Raw genomic sequence first — 19,070 nt, 5'->3', positions numbered from 1 at the left:
ATGACAGGAAGATGCACATAGAGAAAATTACAGCTATAAACAAATGTATGGCTTGGCCATTGACAGTTAGAAAGATTCAGCTTGTAAGAAGGCACCTTTTTCTAAAAAGAGTTATAGATCAACAGCATTCCTATTAATATATAGACTATCTGGAGCTGGAGAGATGTCTCAGCAGTTAAAAGCATGTGCTGGTTTTTCAGAGAACCAGACTTTATTTCTCAGAACCCATGTCAGGTGGTTCACAACTGACTGTAACATACACACACACACACACATACTAATAAAAAATTTTAAATTTAAGCATAAGACTCTTCTGAAAAAAAATGATAAGATTATAATAATAATAATGCAATAATAGGAGTAGAGGTATCCAGATGTTTCACAGCTGTGCAATCAAAGAATGTAGCTGTTACTGCAGAGGTAGATACAACATACTTTCAGACTCAGAACCAGAGAAGCAAGAAAGATGCACCACAGGCCCCTAGGGAGGGGAAGGACTATTTTACAAAGTTACATGATATTATTCTGCCCCTCCCTGCCCCCCCACAAAAGAATCCTTCATGGTTCAAGGATTTTAACGTTTAAGGCAAAACTCTTTTTAAAAATTAAAGGAAATTGAAGATTATTTTATTCCTTCAAGGTGAGAAAAGATTTTCTAAAGGCACTGAATCAAAAGAGAAATGACAGATAACCATAATTGTATTAAAATGACAGATATATCTGTCAAAACACAAACAGAAAGAAATTAAAAGAAAAGGCACAGACAGAGAGAAGATACTTACAGTAGATATAACTGAAAAAGCAGTGAAATACACATAGAAGATATATATTTATGGTTCTTACAAATAATATATTTATGATTCTTGCAAATATATATTTAAGATTCTTAAAAAATGGTCAAAGATATGAACAGAAATTTTATGGAGAAGTAAATGTGAGCCTTCTATAAATATGTGAAGATATGCTCAATTCATAAATAATTGTAATGAAAACCAGGTCCAATAAAGAACCAATTTATTTTCAGCAGGCTTGGGTGTGAAAGAGCTCCAGTAATAAGTGTTGCTTGTAGAGTCAAATGTCCACAATCATTTACAAAAACAACTTAGCTCTGTCTTGCAAAGTTGCATATTTGCATAATCTATAAGCCAAAAGTTCCACGCTAAGCAAAAGTCTTTGGCAAAAGCTCCTGAATATGAACTAAAGCAGCGTGCCCTAACAGCCAAAACCAGGCACAAGTCAGATGATGGCAGACAGGACAGCAGCCAGATACAGCAGGGTTTCCTGTTACGTTAGATCGCTAAGCCTGTGGAAAAATAAATAAGTGCACCATCGAATGTAACAGCCTGATTGGATCCCAAAGACATTGTAACAAGTGGAAAACAGGAAGTTATCCAAGTCAATCATATTCATGACTTCATATCTCAAAAATAAGCCATATGGACCAGTAGATTTCATTTTATGCATAGATGACAGAAATCATTGTCTTAAAAAGCATGTAAATGGTAACATAAAACTCCAAGTCTTAGTTACTTCCAGACGCTGTGATGTTGGCCAGGTGAATGCTGGGGAAGGGGGGAGAGGGAAACTCAGGTCCTCACAAAGGTACCAGCAGTGACCCAGTTGTAAGCTGAATGTCACTCCTGCTGTCCACTGTCTCACAAACTGTGTACATGCACATTATTTTATATTCTCTCAAATGCATAAAAAGTCTTTTCAATTAAAAAATGACATATTTGTTCAAAAGTAAAAGAAACTCTAAATTTGAGTTCTATGAACAGCTTGCCACTTTTGAAATATAATGTTGTTGCTAAAGCTGACATCTATAAACCGCTGTATGTGTGGTGTACTTACCCATTCTGACATCCCTTGCCTGTCATGACACTGGGATATCAGGTAGCCGCTATTTGATCTACTGATGCAGGACTGGCAATGGTTAGGGCTGGTATCGCAGACTGACTGTATTTACTTAGTAGATGAGTGCATCAGAATCTTAAGTTCTCAATATTCTTTCCGTTTGAATGATTTCTCCATTATTAGATGCATTATTAACACCGTTTATATTGTCAGGGCTCAAAGGAACTGAAAAATTGGCTGGTCCAGATCTCTCTCCTTAGGAATGAGCACATGAGGATCCTCAAAGACAGAGTGGCTTTTCAAACACAGAACTAGCCAGAGGAAGCAGGAGGCTTCTGCTAGTGTGGACCCACTTCTCTTGTTCTCCAGGCTCATTCCAGAGCAGTGAACACTGGGGAGAGTGGATTCAGGGATGAGCCCCGTCTAGCTCTTATAGGACTGCAGTTGAGGTGTCGTGTACACACACACACACACACACACACACATGCTGGAGAGATGGCTCAGAGGCTGAGAGCCCTGACTGTTCTTCCAAAGGTCCTGAGTTCAATTCCCACCAACTACACGGTGGCTTATAACCATCATATAATATGATCTGGTGCTCTCTTCTGGCCTGTAGGTACATTTGCAGGCAGGATACTGGATAAATAATAAATAAATAAGTTGTAAAAGAAAAAAAAAAAGAAAGAAAGAAAATGTAGGATGTGCTCTCACAAGAACAGAGGAAAAGGGGAGAGAAGGAGGGGCAAAGGCTGAAGACACCACTCCTGCCAGAGAAACAGGAAAGGGCGCTACCTGTGGCCTCAAGGGAATCATGAACTAATCAGAAAGTGAACTCCAGTTGGATTCAGACACACCAGCTCTTCCTCTACTGCCTTGACAGTTGTGGCCTTTACAACCCCTGGAGATTCAGCTGGAATGTTAGAGTTCAGTGATAGCTGAATGGAGTCTAAGCTGATGGCTGGGACAGAAATGAGAAGATAAATATGTCCAAATTAGGTGTCAACAGATGATTGAGCCTGCTTTTGAAGAAGGAAGACACGGGGTGGTTAAAAATGTAATTAAACCCATTTCTTTATCCCAGAGGTGAATAAACTCAAGATGAGTTTTACTAAATACAATTTTGTTTTAGGCTCTGGAGTCTGAATGATTCTGCAAAGAAAGTGTCTTGTTATAAGCCCAGTGTGGTGACACACATCGGTCATCCCAGCACTTGGAACGTGGAGGCAGAAGGATGGGAGTTTAAAGTCATCCTTGGCTATATAGTGGCTCCAAGGCTAACCTGGCCTACCTGAGATCCAGCATGACCGAAGTTGGGCTGGAGAGATGGCCCAGCAGTCAAGAGCAAAAGCTGGTCTATCAGACAATCTAGTTCGATTCCTAGCACCCAAATGAGGGCCCACAACTCTGAGCAACTTCAACGTCATATTACCTGGTGCCTCCCCTGGTCTCCAAGGGCATTAGGGGTGCATGCGGCACACAGATGAACGAGGAGGTGAAATACCTACACACTTCAGAAACTTTCTACTATCATAATTCCACTTTAATGGCACTGTATAAAATAAAGTCTGCCCCTATGTGTTGTCTAGTGAGTGTCACCTTCTTGTTCTCTGTTATATTTTCAAGGTTAAATCGGCTTGAGAGACCCAACATAGCAGCACTAGGCACTTGCAGCTTCTGATGAGCTTAAATGTGGCCAGGTCATTTGAAGGTCATGCTGGCAATACTAGGTTTCAGAGTTTTCATATGCAAGGGCAGAATATAGACTCTATTACTGACTTTATAATGATTGCACACTGACATGGCAATGCAGTAACTGAAGTCAGATCAGGAAAAGATACTATTAACATCAGCTTCGTGCCCATATATATATATATATATATATTTTTTTTTTTTTTTTAATTACGTCCTAGAAAATTAGAAATTACCTATGTGGTTCATGCTATATTTCTGTTGGAAAAGGCCATGTGAAAAGCTGGGGGGGGAGGTAATTGAAATCAAATTCCAGTTGTGCCTGTTTTTAATTTTAGTGTCATTAAGTAGAATTTGGAAATTATGTTTTCCCTATTGACTCTGAACAGCCTCTGGGCTTAGCATGCAGGCCCGAGCCTCAGGCGATCAGCGAGCAGTTTGCTCCGTACAGTCTCACCCAGTGTTTCCGAGTATTTTAGCTGACTTTTAAAACTTCCCAGCATTAGTAAATTAGCTGCCCGCTGATGGCAATAATTGCATTCTATCTGGAATACAGTTAACTGTCAACTTTTTTTCTTCATTTTCTGCTGTCTAGTTTGGTTCTGAACTGAGAGAGAAACATCTGTGGAAACGGATATAAAAATAATGAGTACTTATGCAATTAATCACCGTGTCAGCTGCTGTGTGAAACAAATAGCAATGCCCCTGACAAACAGCCAAGGGGACTCGGGAAGGATTCCTAGGCAGGCTTTGGCACAACTTGCAATCTGCTTTATTTCTGGGCCAAACAAAGTATCGGAAAACCCCACCTCACGGCTTTAAACACTGCAGGTGTGTACATACCGAATAAACAGGAAAGTGCTCTGAAGAGAGAGCTGAAAGGTAAAGATAGCGTTGGTAACTTAACAAATGGTAGTTCATCTTACTTATTTAGCAAAAACTTGGAAAGCTTTGAGATACAAGGGCACCATTAAAAACATTTATTAAATTTTTATGTCACTATTCTCTATAGTGTGTAGGTTAAAAAAAAAAGAAAGAAAGAAAGAAAGAAAAAAGAAAGAAAAAAAAGAGGTCCAAATTCCTCAGTTCACCTTCACCTCCCTCAAGAAACTACAACGATGGTTGACAGAACATTTCACACTCAATGGGACAAATGTTCATTTTATTTCTTCCATGTTTCAGACTCTGAAAAGTGTCCTTAAACTTAAGGTCACAATGGAAACAGCCTATCTCTAAACTGAAGGCTGAGAAAGATTTCCAAATGTCTTAGGAAGGGAAATGAAAAGTGCATGTGTTTATTTTAAGCAATTGTTTTTTTCATTTTTAAAGCAGTTTTATTACAGCACGTGGCAATGTCCTCCACGGATCTCCTTCCCTGGCTACAGAACAAAGACACAGACTGAGAGGCCCATGGGGAGGACAGCAGGACCAGCCTGCTCCTCAGGAATGCATCCATCACTCCAGAGGCTGACAGAGGGACAGAAAAGTCAGAGAAGCAAGGCTGAAGGCTGGAGTCCCCGGTGCTGCTTAAGTGGGGCGTGATTACACCAGGAGAGCCAACTGATAATGGAGTGAGAACAGTTAGCTAAAAGGAGTTTTCAAGAGTAAGAAGAAAAAAAGTACGTAATGATCAAAACAGTATTCAAATGCTTCTCTTTCTGTCTTCCTTCTTTGTTTTTTAAATGGGAATTGAACCCAGATACTTCCATATGGATGTACCAACACACAGACACATACATGTAATATGCGTAATTAAAAAAATAATAAAGCTCGGCGTGGTGGTGTATACCTTTAATTCCAGGACTCCATAGACAAAGGCAGGCAGATCTCTACGAATTCAAGGCCAGCCTCGTCTAAGTAGCAAATTCCAGGCCAGCCAAGGCTACATGGTAAGATCTTGTCTGAAGAAAAAGAGAAAGAAAGAAAGGAAGGAAGGAAGGAAGGAAGGAAGGAAGGAAGGAAGGAAGAAAGAAAGAAAGAAAGAAAGAAAGAAAGAAAGAAAGAAAGAAAGAAAGAAAGAAAGAAAGAAGAAAGAAAGAATATTTTCTTTAAAAGTGTGTTTCTATCCCAATGGTTGGGGTGTTTAGAAGAGGCCCAGAGGGTCTTGAAGTGATCCGTTGAGTAAAGAGACACCTGAAAATGCTTAAACATCAGTATGTGACATTGTTTGGGGCTTCAAGATCCAGTTTCCCTGTGGTGGTCCCAGACACCACCATCCCCCTTGCTGGATGAGAGCGACACAAACAGGACTCTTCCCTCTAGCCCTGACCATACTGTCACAGCAGCCTCCACAAGAGCAAAACAGGGTTGGTCATGGTGTTGGCTGGCCAGTGCTTAGAAGCTTCTTCGGGCCCAAGGCTCCCACTTCTATGCAGCACCCCGTCCTAGCATGTAGTTCTTTAAGAAATCACACACTGCAAAGCAGTCCTGGAACCAGACCATCAGGAGATAAATCATTCTTCCCCCTCTTCTGAAGTAGCTCGCCATCCACCAGCCTTTGCGCTATGCACGGGTGATGGGCATTCAGGATCAAATATTAAGTAGCAAATGCAAGGTGCAATGGCATGAGGCCAAGAGAACAAGAGGGTAGAAGAGAGGATGTCAGCCACGTACAGAGTTACAGAAGGTAAGTCATCCGGTTTGAGAATCTATAGCATATGTATTAATTCACTGTCTTAGTAAGGGTTTCATTGCTGCGATGAAACTCTGTGGTCAAGAGCAAGTTGGGGAGGAGGGGGTTCAGTTGGCTTACCTTTCCATAGCACTGTTTACCATCAAAGGAACTCAGCACAGACACTCAAGCAGGGTTGGAACCCGGAGGCAGGAGCTTGATGAAGAAGCTGTGGAGGAGTGCTTCTTACTGGCTTGCTCCCCATGGCTCTCTCTGCCTGCTTTCTTATAAAAGCCAGGACTGGGACGGGAGAGATGGCTCAGAGGTTAAGAGCACTGGTTGCTTTTCCTGAGGTCCTGAGTTCAATTCCCAACTACCGCATGGTGGCTCATAACCATTTATAATGAGATCTGGTGCCCTTTGCTGGCATGCAGGCAGAACACTGTATATGTAATAAATGAATCTTAAAAAAAAAAAAAAAAGCCAGGGAATGTACCACCCACCATGAGCTGGGCCCTATCCATTGATCACTAGTTGAGAAAATGCCTTACACCTGGATCTCATGGATGCATTTCAACTGAGGCTCCTTCCTCTCTGATGGTTTTAGCTTGTGTCAAGTTGACATAAGACTACTCAGCACATCCACCAAGAAATATATAGTAAAATATAACAAAGAAAAGGAAAAAAGAGAGTGAGCAAGCTGGTGACATGGGTCCCTGAGCAGAAGTGTATATTGTACAAGCCTGGTGGCTTGAGTCCATTCCCCGCAACACTCATGACGTTTGGAGGGAGGGAACTAACCCACAAAGTTGTCTTCTGACCTCCACACATGCACCATGGCATGCACAGGAGCACATGCATCATATACACCAATAATTAATTAATTTAAAAATGAGAAGAAACCTAGTTTCCATCGCACGGGACTGTACGTTATCTGATTCTGGATTATCTGGATGCATTCAATGGCTCATAGCAGGTCACCATTATTGGCCTGTTCCCAGCCTTTCTCTTGCTTTATTTCTCTTGACATCAAATGTCAAATGATTAGGAAGTGATGGCATAGCTGCTGTACCGACTGCAAGAGCAGGCAAGCAGCAACATGAGGTCTGGAGGTTGGAAAAGCATTTATAAAACTGGCAAAAATACCCAGCTGGTTCAGGGAGTGGTCTGGAGGTGTGGCTTAGAATCCAGGCAAGGTGAGCCAGCCTTGAAATACAGCCGGCGTGTTCTCAGCAGGGCAGTCAGAGGCACTCAAGCATACTGATACACAGGGAAGGCATTGGCACTGCTCTTGCTTTGGGCACCGTAGACAAACAGTATAGTTTGTTCTGAGCTAAACTAGAGGGTGAGGACCAGGAACAAACTATCTGTAGCCCCTGTTCAGAGCACGCCAGTAATTTGTGATTATCAATGGAAATCAATTGATTGGACTAAGAAACCCACTCTTGGTTGCATGAGATGCCCTCCATTCTTGTGCCCTGTCACCAGAAGGAAAAAAAAAATAACAGCAGAAAATATATCAAATCAAATCAATCCCTTCCTCTAAGGGGCAAATTTCTCATCCCTGCCTTTGAATGTATGGGTGGCCTCTTATTTCTTGCCTGCACCAACATTTTCCATCTCTACAGCTTATGAAATAGTTTTTTTTTTTTTGTAGTATGAAAATATTGTATCCGTTAAGGACCTTTTTAAATATGAGAATTATCCAACAATATCTAAGCCCAAACATCTTTGATGTTCAAACCTTAAGAGAGCTATCAGAAGGTCAAAGTAGCGATTGAAAGTTATTTAGGCAATCAGTGTTAGGAACTAAAATCTATGACATAAACCCAATGTACTGAGGTTCTGCCAACTTCCCCACTCCCGTTCATACATTTTTTATCATCACAGGAGCTTGAAAATATATATAGAAATACACGGATTCTGTATTCTATCCTTTAAAAGCTATGACTTTATAGAACACAAACTCATAAACAGAGAGGCTCTAAACTTTAAGGAAACAGAAATTTACAGCTTCATTTGAAAAGGGGAGATAAGTAAATATTTCCAATGGGATTTCTTTCCCTGGAAACATAATGTCTTCTCAGATGTAAACAATAACAAATCTCCCTCTTAGCTTAGCTGGCATGAATGTACAAAAAAAAAAAATCTCTGCTTAATTACAAAATAAAGCCTAGCCATAAAAATTTCAACTCTCTGTTCTTTTTAAAATGATGCCCCTGTGTGGGCCTTAGAGGACCATGGTGGAGGTACCTCTGAGGGTCCAGAAGAGAAGACCCCCACACATTGTAGCTCCAAACAGCTCTAAGGTTTTTGAACAAAGAGACTCAAAGGTGTTATATGAACTGAAAAAAACCTCAACATAGACTTGTGCCTTTCAGTGTGACCTCTGATCCCAGGAGACATTAAGTTTTATCTCAGGGAACAACTGCTATTTATTCAACCTTATCAGTCATCACTTTCAAAGTGTTTCAGGGTGACATGAACCACAGGCAAAGTAGAAAAATGGAATTGAATTTATTTATTTTTAATTCATTTATGAAGGAACGTCACTTGCAGTGTATCAAAAAAATTGTTTGGGGGAGGAGAAAATTAATTTATGCACAGTTCTTATTTAAGAGTGTCTTTGAGGTTAAAAACCTTCCCTATTGGAGAAAAACTTAACACATACAGTGTTAAAGGGGAGAGAAAACAATAGAATATTTTAAGAGAGAATGCTTACAGGGAAGCGAACAACAGGATGTCCTAAGGAGAGGTGAAATAGTCTATATTGCAGGGAAGCTCATTAAGACAGGAAGTAAGCAGCTCAAAATAGCTCTTCAAGCCTCGAAACGGGTCAGATTCACTAGGCTCCTCCCTCCTCAAGGTTGTACGTGCAGTAGAGAGAGCCCGGAAACACTCTCAGGTAAGCCTGGATACCTGGAAGAAGCAGAGGCCAGCTGAGCCACCTGGAGAGGACACCCTCTAACCCCACTGAGCTGCTTGCCAGTCGTGTAATAAGCTCTGTCTTCAGCTTTGGTGAGCTGTCGCCCATGCTGTGGACGTGGGATTTGGTGATGCAGCTGTCTCTGAGTCATTTCTTCTCCTGTGAGTCACCCCTCACCTATATTCCTGTGAGTAAGACCAGCAAAACTCATTGGTTCGCCAAGTTAGACTTTGATGATATCATCACTTCGTCTGTCACCAGTTTCTTGTCTGGGATCAAATGTTTGAATTGGTGTCATGCACACCAATAAGGTAATATTGTTTCGGTTTTTTTCCCTAGAGTGACATTTTAAGAATATGTGAAACATTTAAAAAAAAAACAAAACATAACTATCTTATCGTGCTTTCAATTATTTTCTCTCTCTCTCTCTCTCTTTTGTTTTTTTACACAATTCAATTTCTTGTTCTATAACTCAGACTAAGCTTGAGCTTCCTGCCCTTTTGCCTGAGCCTTGTAAGAGCTGAGATTACAAGGAGGTGCTTCTATGGCCAGTGTGGTTTTAGTTTATATCTGGAATTATGCAAGAAATTTTCCAAAAAGTTGCTTCACTAAATTCAAGATACCATTCAATGGTCTCATCATTTCTTCACAGGAGATGTATAATTAATACTATCCTAACTGACTTAGCCCATGAAAGTCTCATTTGCAGTTACAATAAAATATTTAAGCAAAACACCTCCATCTGAAACCTTGCGTGGTATATGATGCTCGAACGAATGGTTTACAAAACACATTTAACATAAGTCCATGAACTGGAGCTCGTAGAAAAATACTGTTAGAACTGATGTGATCAAATACTTTACTCTGGTAATAATAAATAAATATACCAGGTGAAAAATTCTAAAATATACATTCTAAAACACAAAAGTGTAAAAAACTGGGATTTGCAGTATTCCTGTAGATTAAAGTGAAAAATGTAACTGGGAGGGCTTCTGTGTTTGACAATTTGGACAGTGTTCCTAAGAAGGTCAGTCTATTACTGTAGCTAGCAATTAGTAATTTAAACAGGGACATGTTTTTCTGAGGACACCTGGGGCTCTGAAGTAGTGAAAGAAAACTCGTTAAAAATTCACATGGCCTACCCTTAGTGGAGAAGGAGTTTCTAGGCTCTGCCTGGTGGACAGCTTGAAGCTACTAGCAGCATAGGGTTGGAAGCCTTCTGGACCAGCGGGTGAGAAAAGCCAGTGCGGTGCACTGTGCCTATGCTATGAACAGGGAACTTTGGTACTGGAGACCGCCCAACTTCCACCCTGTGAGCAGTAAAATGTTTCAAGGCCTAGGAGCACAATTCAGTGGAAGAACATTTGCCTAGCATTACCAAAACCCTGGGTTCAGTCTCTAGGACTTAAAATGAGGGAATAAACTAAATGAGGATTCCAGCTTTCGGTAGTAATATGAACATCACAACATGAGATGCAAGTGGGTTTGATGGTGTAGGCTTGTAACCCTAGCACTTGGGAAATGAAGGCAGGAGGATCAGAAATTCAGTGTCATCTTTAGCTATATAAGGAATGTGAAGCAAGTTTGGTCTCCTGACACATTCCAAAAACTAAGAGGAAAAGAGAATACTAAGTACAATATAAAATGAGAAGAAGAGAATAATTCAAGAAATTGGAACTTAAAGATCTTTCAAGTCTCTTTGAAGGCTATGAAGAAAATGGTCATGAAGTGTTTACTAACATCTTGGTATCCAAATGATTACTGACACCTCTTTAAGAAACATTATGTTAGCCATGCAAACCATTGATTTTATTGTTAGCTTTTAAAAGGTGTCTCGCTTTGTCTTCATGCTACAATTAATTGTCACATCATCAATCAGCCATAGTTGTTAGAGTGTTTAGAATTCAGGCTTACTTTTATCTGCACAATTTTAATTTCGTTTGATCTTATGTCAGCAAGAGACTTCCTTGTCTGGCCTCTTCGGTGTCCGAATTTACACTTATTTCTCATTACTTGTTCATCGTCTTCTATGGGTCTTCGAACATATTTAAAGCGATCTTTGAGGGCTCGTTTCCATAAAAACTGTGCAAAATAACAAAGCAGGCCAGTCAGTTCTTAGAAAACTTTGCATAATCCTATAGAACAATAGAATCTCTGTATGTCACTCTTAGGGTTGAAATTATTTTCATCTTGTTGTAATAGAAGCAGTGGATCTATCTATCTTTAGATTTATCCTAATGATAAATACCTCTTTAATGTTGCTTTTCAAATTATATTCCCTCAATTAGAGCTAAGGAAACAACACAACAACAAAAAATAAAATAAAATAAAATAAAATAAAATAAAATAAAATAAAATAAAATAAAACCCAACCAAACAAATGCACTTCATCTGCTTGTGAGCAAATGGAACTACCAAGAAAACATTACACAAAGACTTGGCATTTATTTATTAGCATTCCTGGTTTTGAGGCTCAATTCCCAGCATTCTCTGACCTTCAGAAAGCTCTGTAGCCTAAGCTGGGAAGATTCAGATTCCAATAGTAAACTGAGTATGTGAAGTTACTGAACAAAGTGACCTTTAATAAGCAACACCTTTAGCCTAGGGTCTTCAGCTACCAAAGGGAACAGCACGGTCTTTCCTGCCAAATGCAGTGTGTGTCTGTGTGTCTATGTGTCTGTGTGTCTGTATCTGTCTGTGTGTCTGTTTGTCCCTAAGCATGTGTGTGTGCAGGCGTGTGTGAAGGTGTGCGTCACGTGTGCAAATGCATATGGAAGCCAGAGGTCAACCTTGGGTGTCATCAATTATTATTATTATTACATTAATTACGAGGTGTTATTCAGGAGAGTCCCATCTTGCTCTCTCACTGGCCTGGGGCCTAATAACTAAGCTGGGCTGGCTAGCCAGTTAGCTTCCCTTCTTTCACAGCACTGGGACCATAACCATGCATGTGCCACCATGCTATTTACATGGATGCTGGCTATTAAACTTGAGTTTTCATGCTTGTATGGCATGCGCTTTACTGACTGAGCTAAATGAGAGAAGGAAAGAGGGAAAGAACATTCATAAACTGTGTTTTTAATAATGCTGGGTGGTAATGGCTCATGCCTTTAATCTCAGCTCTTGAGAGGCAGAGGAAGGTGGATCTCTGAGTTTGGTGCCAGCCTCGTCTACAGAGCCAGTTCCACAGAGAATCTTTTCACTAAAAAGCAGAGATGGGGAAAGGAGGGAGGGAGAGGAGGAGAAAAGAGTGAACATGAATCTGTGGATAACTGTGAGCAGAAGGTACTTACAAAGTGCTAGTCCTAAAGCTTCATGGCAACTAGACAGTCCTAGCAAGGCTTTCTGCAGGCTCAGTCTGGGGCCGGTTTGTGCTTTGATTAAGCCCCTGAGCATGCATGACTCAGGGATGCTCTGTCACCTCCCCCAGGCTTAGATGTTCTGTCATTGCTGTCTCATAAAAGCACACAAATAGATAGCTTGTGGTTTTTCTCAGTCCTGGTACATGAGCTAGCTCAAATAGATTTTTTTTTCCTGTTTCCCACAGTTCAGCAGGAACGCTAGCTCTGCCACACCCAGCGCAAGCTAGCACAGCCGTCGACTGCAAGAATGTCATTAAATGGACAACTTCTTTGGCCTTGCCTCACACATTTCTCAGAGAGAAAGGGACACGTTAAACATGACGGTCCAAAGGAGTGTTCGCTCTGTGAGTAGCAGGTGCCGCACCGCACCATCAGTTGCTCACAGAACATTGTGACGTAGGTGGACTCAGTGGCAAATACTTGTGCTGCAGAATAATCATAGCCTATTCCCCATAGTCTGCTGCTGAAGATGTGAGATGTCCTACACAGACACGGCTTTCCTAATCATTGTGAAATTACGCGCTTCTTGCGACATGTGACACAGTCTGAAGCCCCAGGCAGGTACATACCTCGTGTTGCAAACCCAATTAGAGTCATTAAGAGATATCACAAAAGAAGTATGTGCATCATGTTACATTATGCCTGGGGAGGGGGGAAACAACTTGACCAAAAAGTAAATACCAGAGAAAACAAAAAAGGACAAAGAGAGTGAATTGGAAAAAAAAAAAAAAATTTCAGAAACAGAAGAATCAAATGAAATGCATAATTCATTGTATGGGTCACTATGCAACCATTATTACCTTTCACGAACAAAAATAATGTTTTTGCTATAGGGGAGGCTGTCACCCTTTGAAGGCCTGTGCTAAGAGGACTGTGAAGTATGGATCCATGGTAGCGTGCCTACCTAAACTTTAAGAGGCTCTGAGTTCAATTCCCAGTATGGCAAAAACAAGCAACAATAACAGCAAAATAGACAAATAAATAAAGTCCAGTAATGTCACCAGTAACTTGTTTCTACACAGCCATGGAACACAAACAACACACAGGAAGAAGATAAATCCTACAGAATCTTAGTAGCTAAGGAACCTGGAGTGGCAGCTTCCCACCAGCCCCCTAATGCTGCCTCTCTCCTCTCCAGGAGGATGTCATGATGCGTGAGCACATGGGCTAGGACTGGAGCAGAAAGGGAGCCATGCACACCTCGTGGATGCCAATGGTCCTCTCCACTGTCCCATGATGCTCACGATAATCTCCACTGTGGAGAGCATGTAATTCTCTAGCACCAAATGTAATCGCATGACAAGAAATCCTGATCTTGAATGCCTCCCGTCAATCACTGTGTAGATTTGAAAAATTTCAAGACTGTTTAAAATAAAAATCAGCCCTAAAGGCAATGAAGTCCTCTCTCTCTTCCATTTTTTCTTCTTCATCTCTCCATTTTACACATACTCATATGTGCACATGCAAAAGTACACACGCACACATATGCACACATCCACACATGCATGCACATATGCATTCACACACCACACACACCCACACTCCACATACAGCCTTTGCAGTGTTCCTGGGCATTTTATACATTATGCAATGTAGCATGAACACTCCAACTTCATATACAGATGCGGTGAGAGTTTGTATAAATATCCATCCATGCAACGAGGCCACAACCTGCTAAACCATTTTCCATGTCTATTATCTTTACATTGTATCTGGAAACATGGGTAGACTAAATGCCCACAGAAGCCCAGCAGGCATTATTCATGACTTTGTACGTATCTCATTTCAATAGCCATAGAAGTAAAGGTCAAAATGTAATTGGAGGCCCGGAGAGATGGCTTAGTAAGTAACGGTGCTAGCAACTAAGGCTGGATGACCTGAATTTGATTCCTGGGACCTACACATGGAAAGAGAAAGAGACAGAGACACAGAGAGACACAGAGAGGTAGAGTCAGAGACATACAAAGACAGAGAAACAGAATAGAATTTTAAAATATATTATAGCCATTTATTTGCTTGCTTGTGTAAGATTCACGACTCCCCTTTATTTTCAAGTATCTCTATGACACCTGATATATATATTACCTAAGGTAAATGTCAGGTAAGACCTGTATTGCTTGGGGAACAATGACAAGAAAGCAATCAGTTCACATACACTACAAATGCACCACCCTGGTCCTAACCACATAACACAGTGTCAGAGGCGGATTGAAACTGAGGACGTGGGATTTACAGAGACAGAGAAGTGTCTGAAATTCTATGCACCATGTCCAGATCAGATGGCCTACATTATACTGTATCTTGAATGCAGAATAAGCACAAACCGTCAGTGTTATCTATGTTTTCATGACTGGAGATGTCAAAACCACAGATTTTTGTTTTTGCTTGGTTTCACTATTTTGTTTTTAGTAAGAGAAAAATGGGATTATTTTATAGCACACAATTTTCTTTTTAAAGGGGCATCATCCTTTGTGAGCAAGAATGCCTGAATTCTAATCTAGACTATCTGTTATTTCCAGACATGGATACCATAACTTTTCTGAGTTTGGAGACTAAAAGAGAATATAAATATGTACATGTATGCATGTATACACACACATATACACACACACATATAGCCTTTATCTGAAAATGGGAAAATATAGAGAGAAAGGAAAAAGAAAAGGAGGAAAAAAAAAGGAGAGAAGGATGAAGGTTGGGAGGGAAAGAGGAAAACATTCCTTCCCTGTATGTAGTTGAGATGGTGAGATAAAGAAACATATCTATTTTATTAACCATGTTTTCCAAAGTGGGTTTATATAGAAACAGATACAGGAGTAACAGTGTATCTTAGGTATATATGGTTATAGTTTCTCATGATTGTTTCTTAAACCCTACTTTTCCTGTCATGAACACTTAACTCCTTGTTACAATATTAAAGTGTTGTTTAAGTGTACAGCTCAACAATGTTATGGACATTTCCTTTGTTACAATGAAGACATGAAGATGTCTCTCTAGGGTTGTTTGAAACAACATCTCATATAGCCCAGGCTAGCTTCAAGTTCCCAGTCCTCCTGCTCCAGCCTGCCCAATGCTAACATGTCTGTTCGTATGCCCGGTTCCTAAGCATGAGTGAGCATCAGTTCTGAGCCCTTGCTCTCCGTTAGAGCCTCTGGAATCTTTTGAAATCCTTGGTGGCAGGATCTGTCCTCACATCATTTAACTCAGAATCTCTGGGGCTCCTGAAGGACTTACACCATAAAACTGTTTCTTAGAGCCTCCTTACAGTCTAGCTAATCCAGACAGAGATGTGAGAGGATGGATAAGGCAGGGGGACAAGACCTCAAAGCCAGAAAACTCCCCCTTTGATTAGATCAGAGAGCAAGAAACACTTCATCATCTACTGCTCTGATGTAGCCATGTCTTCCTTCTGGACACTCACAGTAGCTCCTGGATGGCTTTAGGGGAAGAGCAGAAAGATGATGGCAACTCAGAGCTGAAGACAGAGACGCACGGGACAGAAACAGAAAAGGCATGGCAGAGAGGCAAGAGAGAAGAGAAAGATAAGGCAAAGAAAAGAAAGACGTGGAAGCCAAGAGAAAGAGACAGAGACAGACAAGCAAACAGGCAGACAGACATTTATATATGCACATGAAAATGCATGTGAAAACAATTTTAAAAGGTCATGATTTTGAAAGTGCAAGGAGCGTATGAAAAGATTCGGAGAGAGGAAAGGAATAAATAATATAATTATATAATAATCTTAAAGATAAAAGAAAAAAAATAAGAAAATGAAAAAAATGCCAGAGCCAGAGTGGAGAATGCAGAGCTCTTATTTTAAATGGACTGAGAAGAACTGGAAGACAGGGCTGCGCAGTCACTTACAAAGCCACAGCCGTCCTCATCCAGGAAAGGGTGGGCCTGCAGCAGAGCACTGATCACGTCATTGTACTGCTGGGTGGTGGGGTACCTGTTGACCAAAGGAGATTAAGACACAGTTCGGTTCCAGCAGCCCCAATTCAGGTGAACCTGAAGCAGGTGCACAGGCTTCTTCTAAACATCCTCTTGCTGTGGTGTCCGTCTGTCCCCGTCTGTCTCCCCGTACGTCTTTGTGTGTGTTGGGGGGTGAAGGCCTGACGTTCACTTTGCTCCTCTGCACAGTCCACCTTGTTTGTTGAGACAGGTTCTCTCCCTGGCACCTGGGCCAAGTTAGACGAGTCGGGCTAGCCAGAGAGTTCCAGGCGCCCACAGTCTAGTCCCCCGCCGCCCCAGAGCTATCATGACAAGCATGTGCTCTCATGCCTGGACTTTTAAATGGGTTTGGGGAGCTGCACAGCAAATCTTTAGCCAACTGAGACAATGACCCCAGTCCCTCTTCTAAATCTGTGCAGATTGACCTTTTAATCACTATGTCATCCATAAGCCAAGGAGACTTGGTTCCAAACAAATTCTCCTCTTCCCCGAGCAGAGATCCCTTCTCCACTCAGCACGCCCTCGTCCTTACTCACAGAGAACCTTCCAGGTACTTGGTCATATCTGCCTGGAGAAACTCGATGATCCTTATCCTCATGCTGTGATCAGGGCACTTCTGCTCCGCCAGCATGCACTTGACGTCATAGGGAAACTCTGGTAAGACGTAGGACTTGGTCCATTGTAATGCTTTATGCCTTGCTAGAACGTGTTTTACATTTCTTCTGTGGAATAAAAACACAAAGAGTGAAATTCTGTTTCAAATCTATATGTAATACATTAGTTCTCTGTGCTCTGAAAACCTAGGCTATAAACCACTTCCTTGACAACTAAATATACAAAATAAACACTTGCGGTGCTAGAAGTGTCATAACCGCACAGGTTTTAAAATAAGCTCGAAGCTGGAGAATATTACTTCATATATCTTGAAGAGCCTAGTTGTAATGCATATCTCAAAATCGAACGAAATATTTAACAGACAGAAGTGATAAACTGCAATTGTGCCCAGCAAGCAGCGCCACAATAAATTAGTCTTGGTATCTAGTTAAGAAAAGTCTCATCTATGCTGCTGTTATTTGTAGCAAAACACAAGATGCACCTGGGTAACTTTTATTTGCCTGCTGCAATTGTTCTCAAAGGCTTACTGTCTCCTTCTGCTCTCTTAGGTCTAGTCCTGGAAGCTTCTAGCCTCCATACAATCTAACCTAGGCCTAGAAAGTTTTCAGCCTCTGAGACTTACTGCTTAATAAGCAGACCTTTTCTTGCTCTTTCTGAGCTCTGTCTGGGCTGGCTGGTTCAACCTAGCTGTTCTGGGTCAAACTCCTCTCCCAGCTGACTGATTCAATCGGGCTTTTCTTTTCCTCTGAATTGTTCTGTTTGGCCTCAAACTAATGCCAACAATCTTTTCTAACCTGTGGCTCCTCATCCTCTGGCTTATTCAGTCTTCACCTGAGTTCTCTCTTGGCAAACCCATCTCTCTATTACTGTCTCAGTAAAACTCCTTCCTCTCTCTTTCATTGCCACCTAAGTAGCTTCCCTTTCCTTTCTCTTCTCACGAGAGTTGGGCATATCCTATTATGTCAAATCTTCTTTGTTTTGTCACTTTTTCTGCCACTCAGTTAGGCACCACTTTCAAACATGGGTGCTTTCTTCTACAAACTAATTTTACCTTAATTATTTGGGATTAATAGTGTGTACCACCAAGCCTCAATCTAAGCTTTTCTTTACCTGAAACTTGTTCTATATCAGGCTGGCCTTGAACTCTGAGATCTGCTTGCCTCTGCCTCCTGGATTAAAGGCACATTTGTATTGCAGCCAGATCACACAGACCTAGAAGGTATTTAGATGTGATCTCTTGCCAGAACAGCCATGTTCTGAATTAAAATTCCTCAACACCTGACTGTTTGTCCTTGGCTATTTCATCGAGGGAAAGTGGCCTCTACACCAAAATAAGACTCGGTGTTCTTACTCCAAAAGATACTATGCAAGGTGACAGGAAACTATAATATCACAAAATCAGCCATCTGCTGCTAAAGGCTGCAGGCAACCAAATGGATTGTGACCATGTCTGGGCAAAATCTGCTAAACATAAATTTGCTAAAATTTACAGGCTGAACCCCTGAAATTGCTGGATTTTATGCCATATAAGTTAAGAATCCATAAACTTGTTTATAAAATTGAGCTTCAGAACCACACTAAAACCTTAAATTAGAGGCTTATCCTTCCACATATGCAAAGAAGGCTTCAAAATAACATTTAGAAACTACCTTCTATCAAAGGCAGTAGGCAGTTGTCAACCTAGTTCACTATGGGGATTAAATAAGATAGAAGTAGGAGGACAGTGGCAAGCCAAGTACAAGGCAACAGAGACATTTCTTAAACTAGTTTAAGCAGGATAATTCTCCGAGCATGGTTGAATTTAGTTCAAACAGAATTCAGAGTCCTTTTAAAAAGCCAGGCATTGTAAGCCATCCTTTATTGGAATGCATGTGCTATCTTGGAAGGTGGGGACTCAGGAAGCATTTTTATCTCTCTTTATGGTAAGCTACCTTGCATATCCACGCCCTTTGGCCTTCTCTGTAGCCAAGGTGAAAAATGTTCTGGTTACAATAAGCACACCAATAATTTCAGAGTGGATTCAACATAGCAATAGGCAACACGCGGACATAAATTTCTTCCT

General features: G+C 41.0%; 1 protein-coding gene across 1 annotated transcript in view; it reads right to left on the bottom strand.

Moving 5' to 3' along the window:
- The window catches only part of Samd3 (sterile alpha motif domain containing 3), a 43,782-nt gene that overhangs the window by 11,029 nt on the left and 13,683 nt on the right, over positions 1–19,070 (bottom strand). The window contains 3 exon segments of the mRNA XM_021659487.2: positions 10,995–11,162; positions 16,307–16,391; positions 16,930–17,115. Of these exon segments, the coding sequence (XP_021515162.1) occupies positions 10,995–11,162; positions 16,307–16,391; positions 16,930–17,115 (439 nt within the window).

The sequence above is a fragment of the Meriones unguiculatus genome, chromosome 20, assembly GCF_030254825.1.
Source record: "Meriones unguiculatus strain TT.TT164.6M chromosome 20, Bangor_MerUng_6.1, whole genome shotgun sequence".
Classification (NCBI taxonomy): Eukaryota; Metazoa; Chordata; class Mammalia; order Rodentia; family Muridae; genus Meriones; species Meriones unguiculatus.
This window is presented reverse-complemented; position numbering and strand designations above follow the sequence as displayed.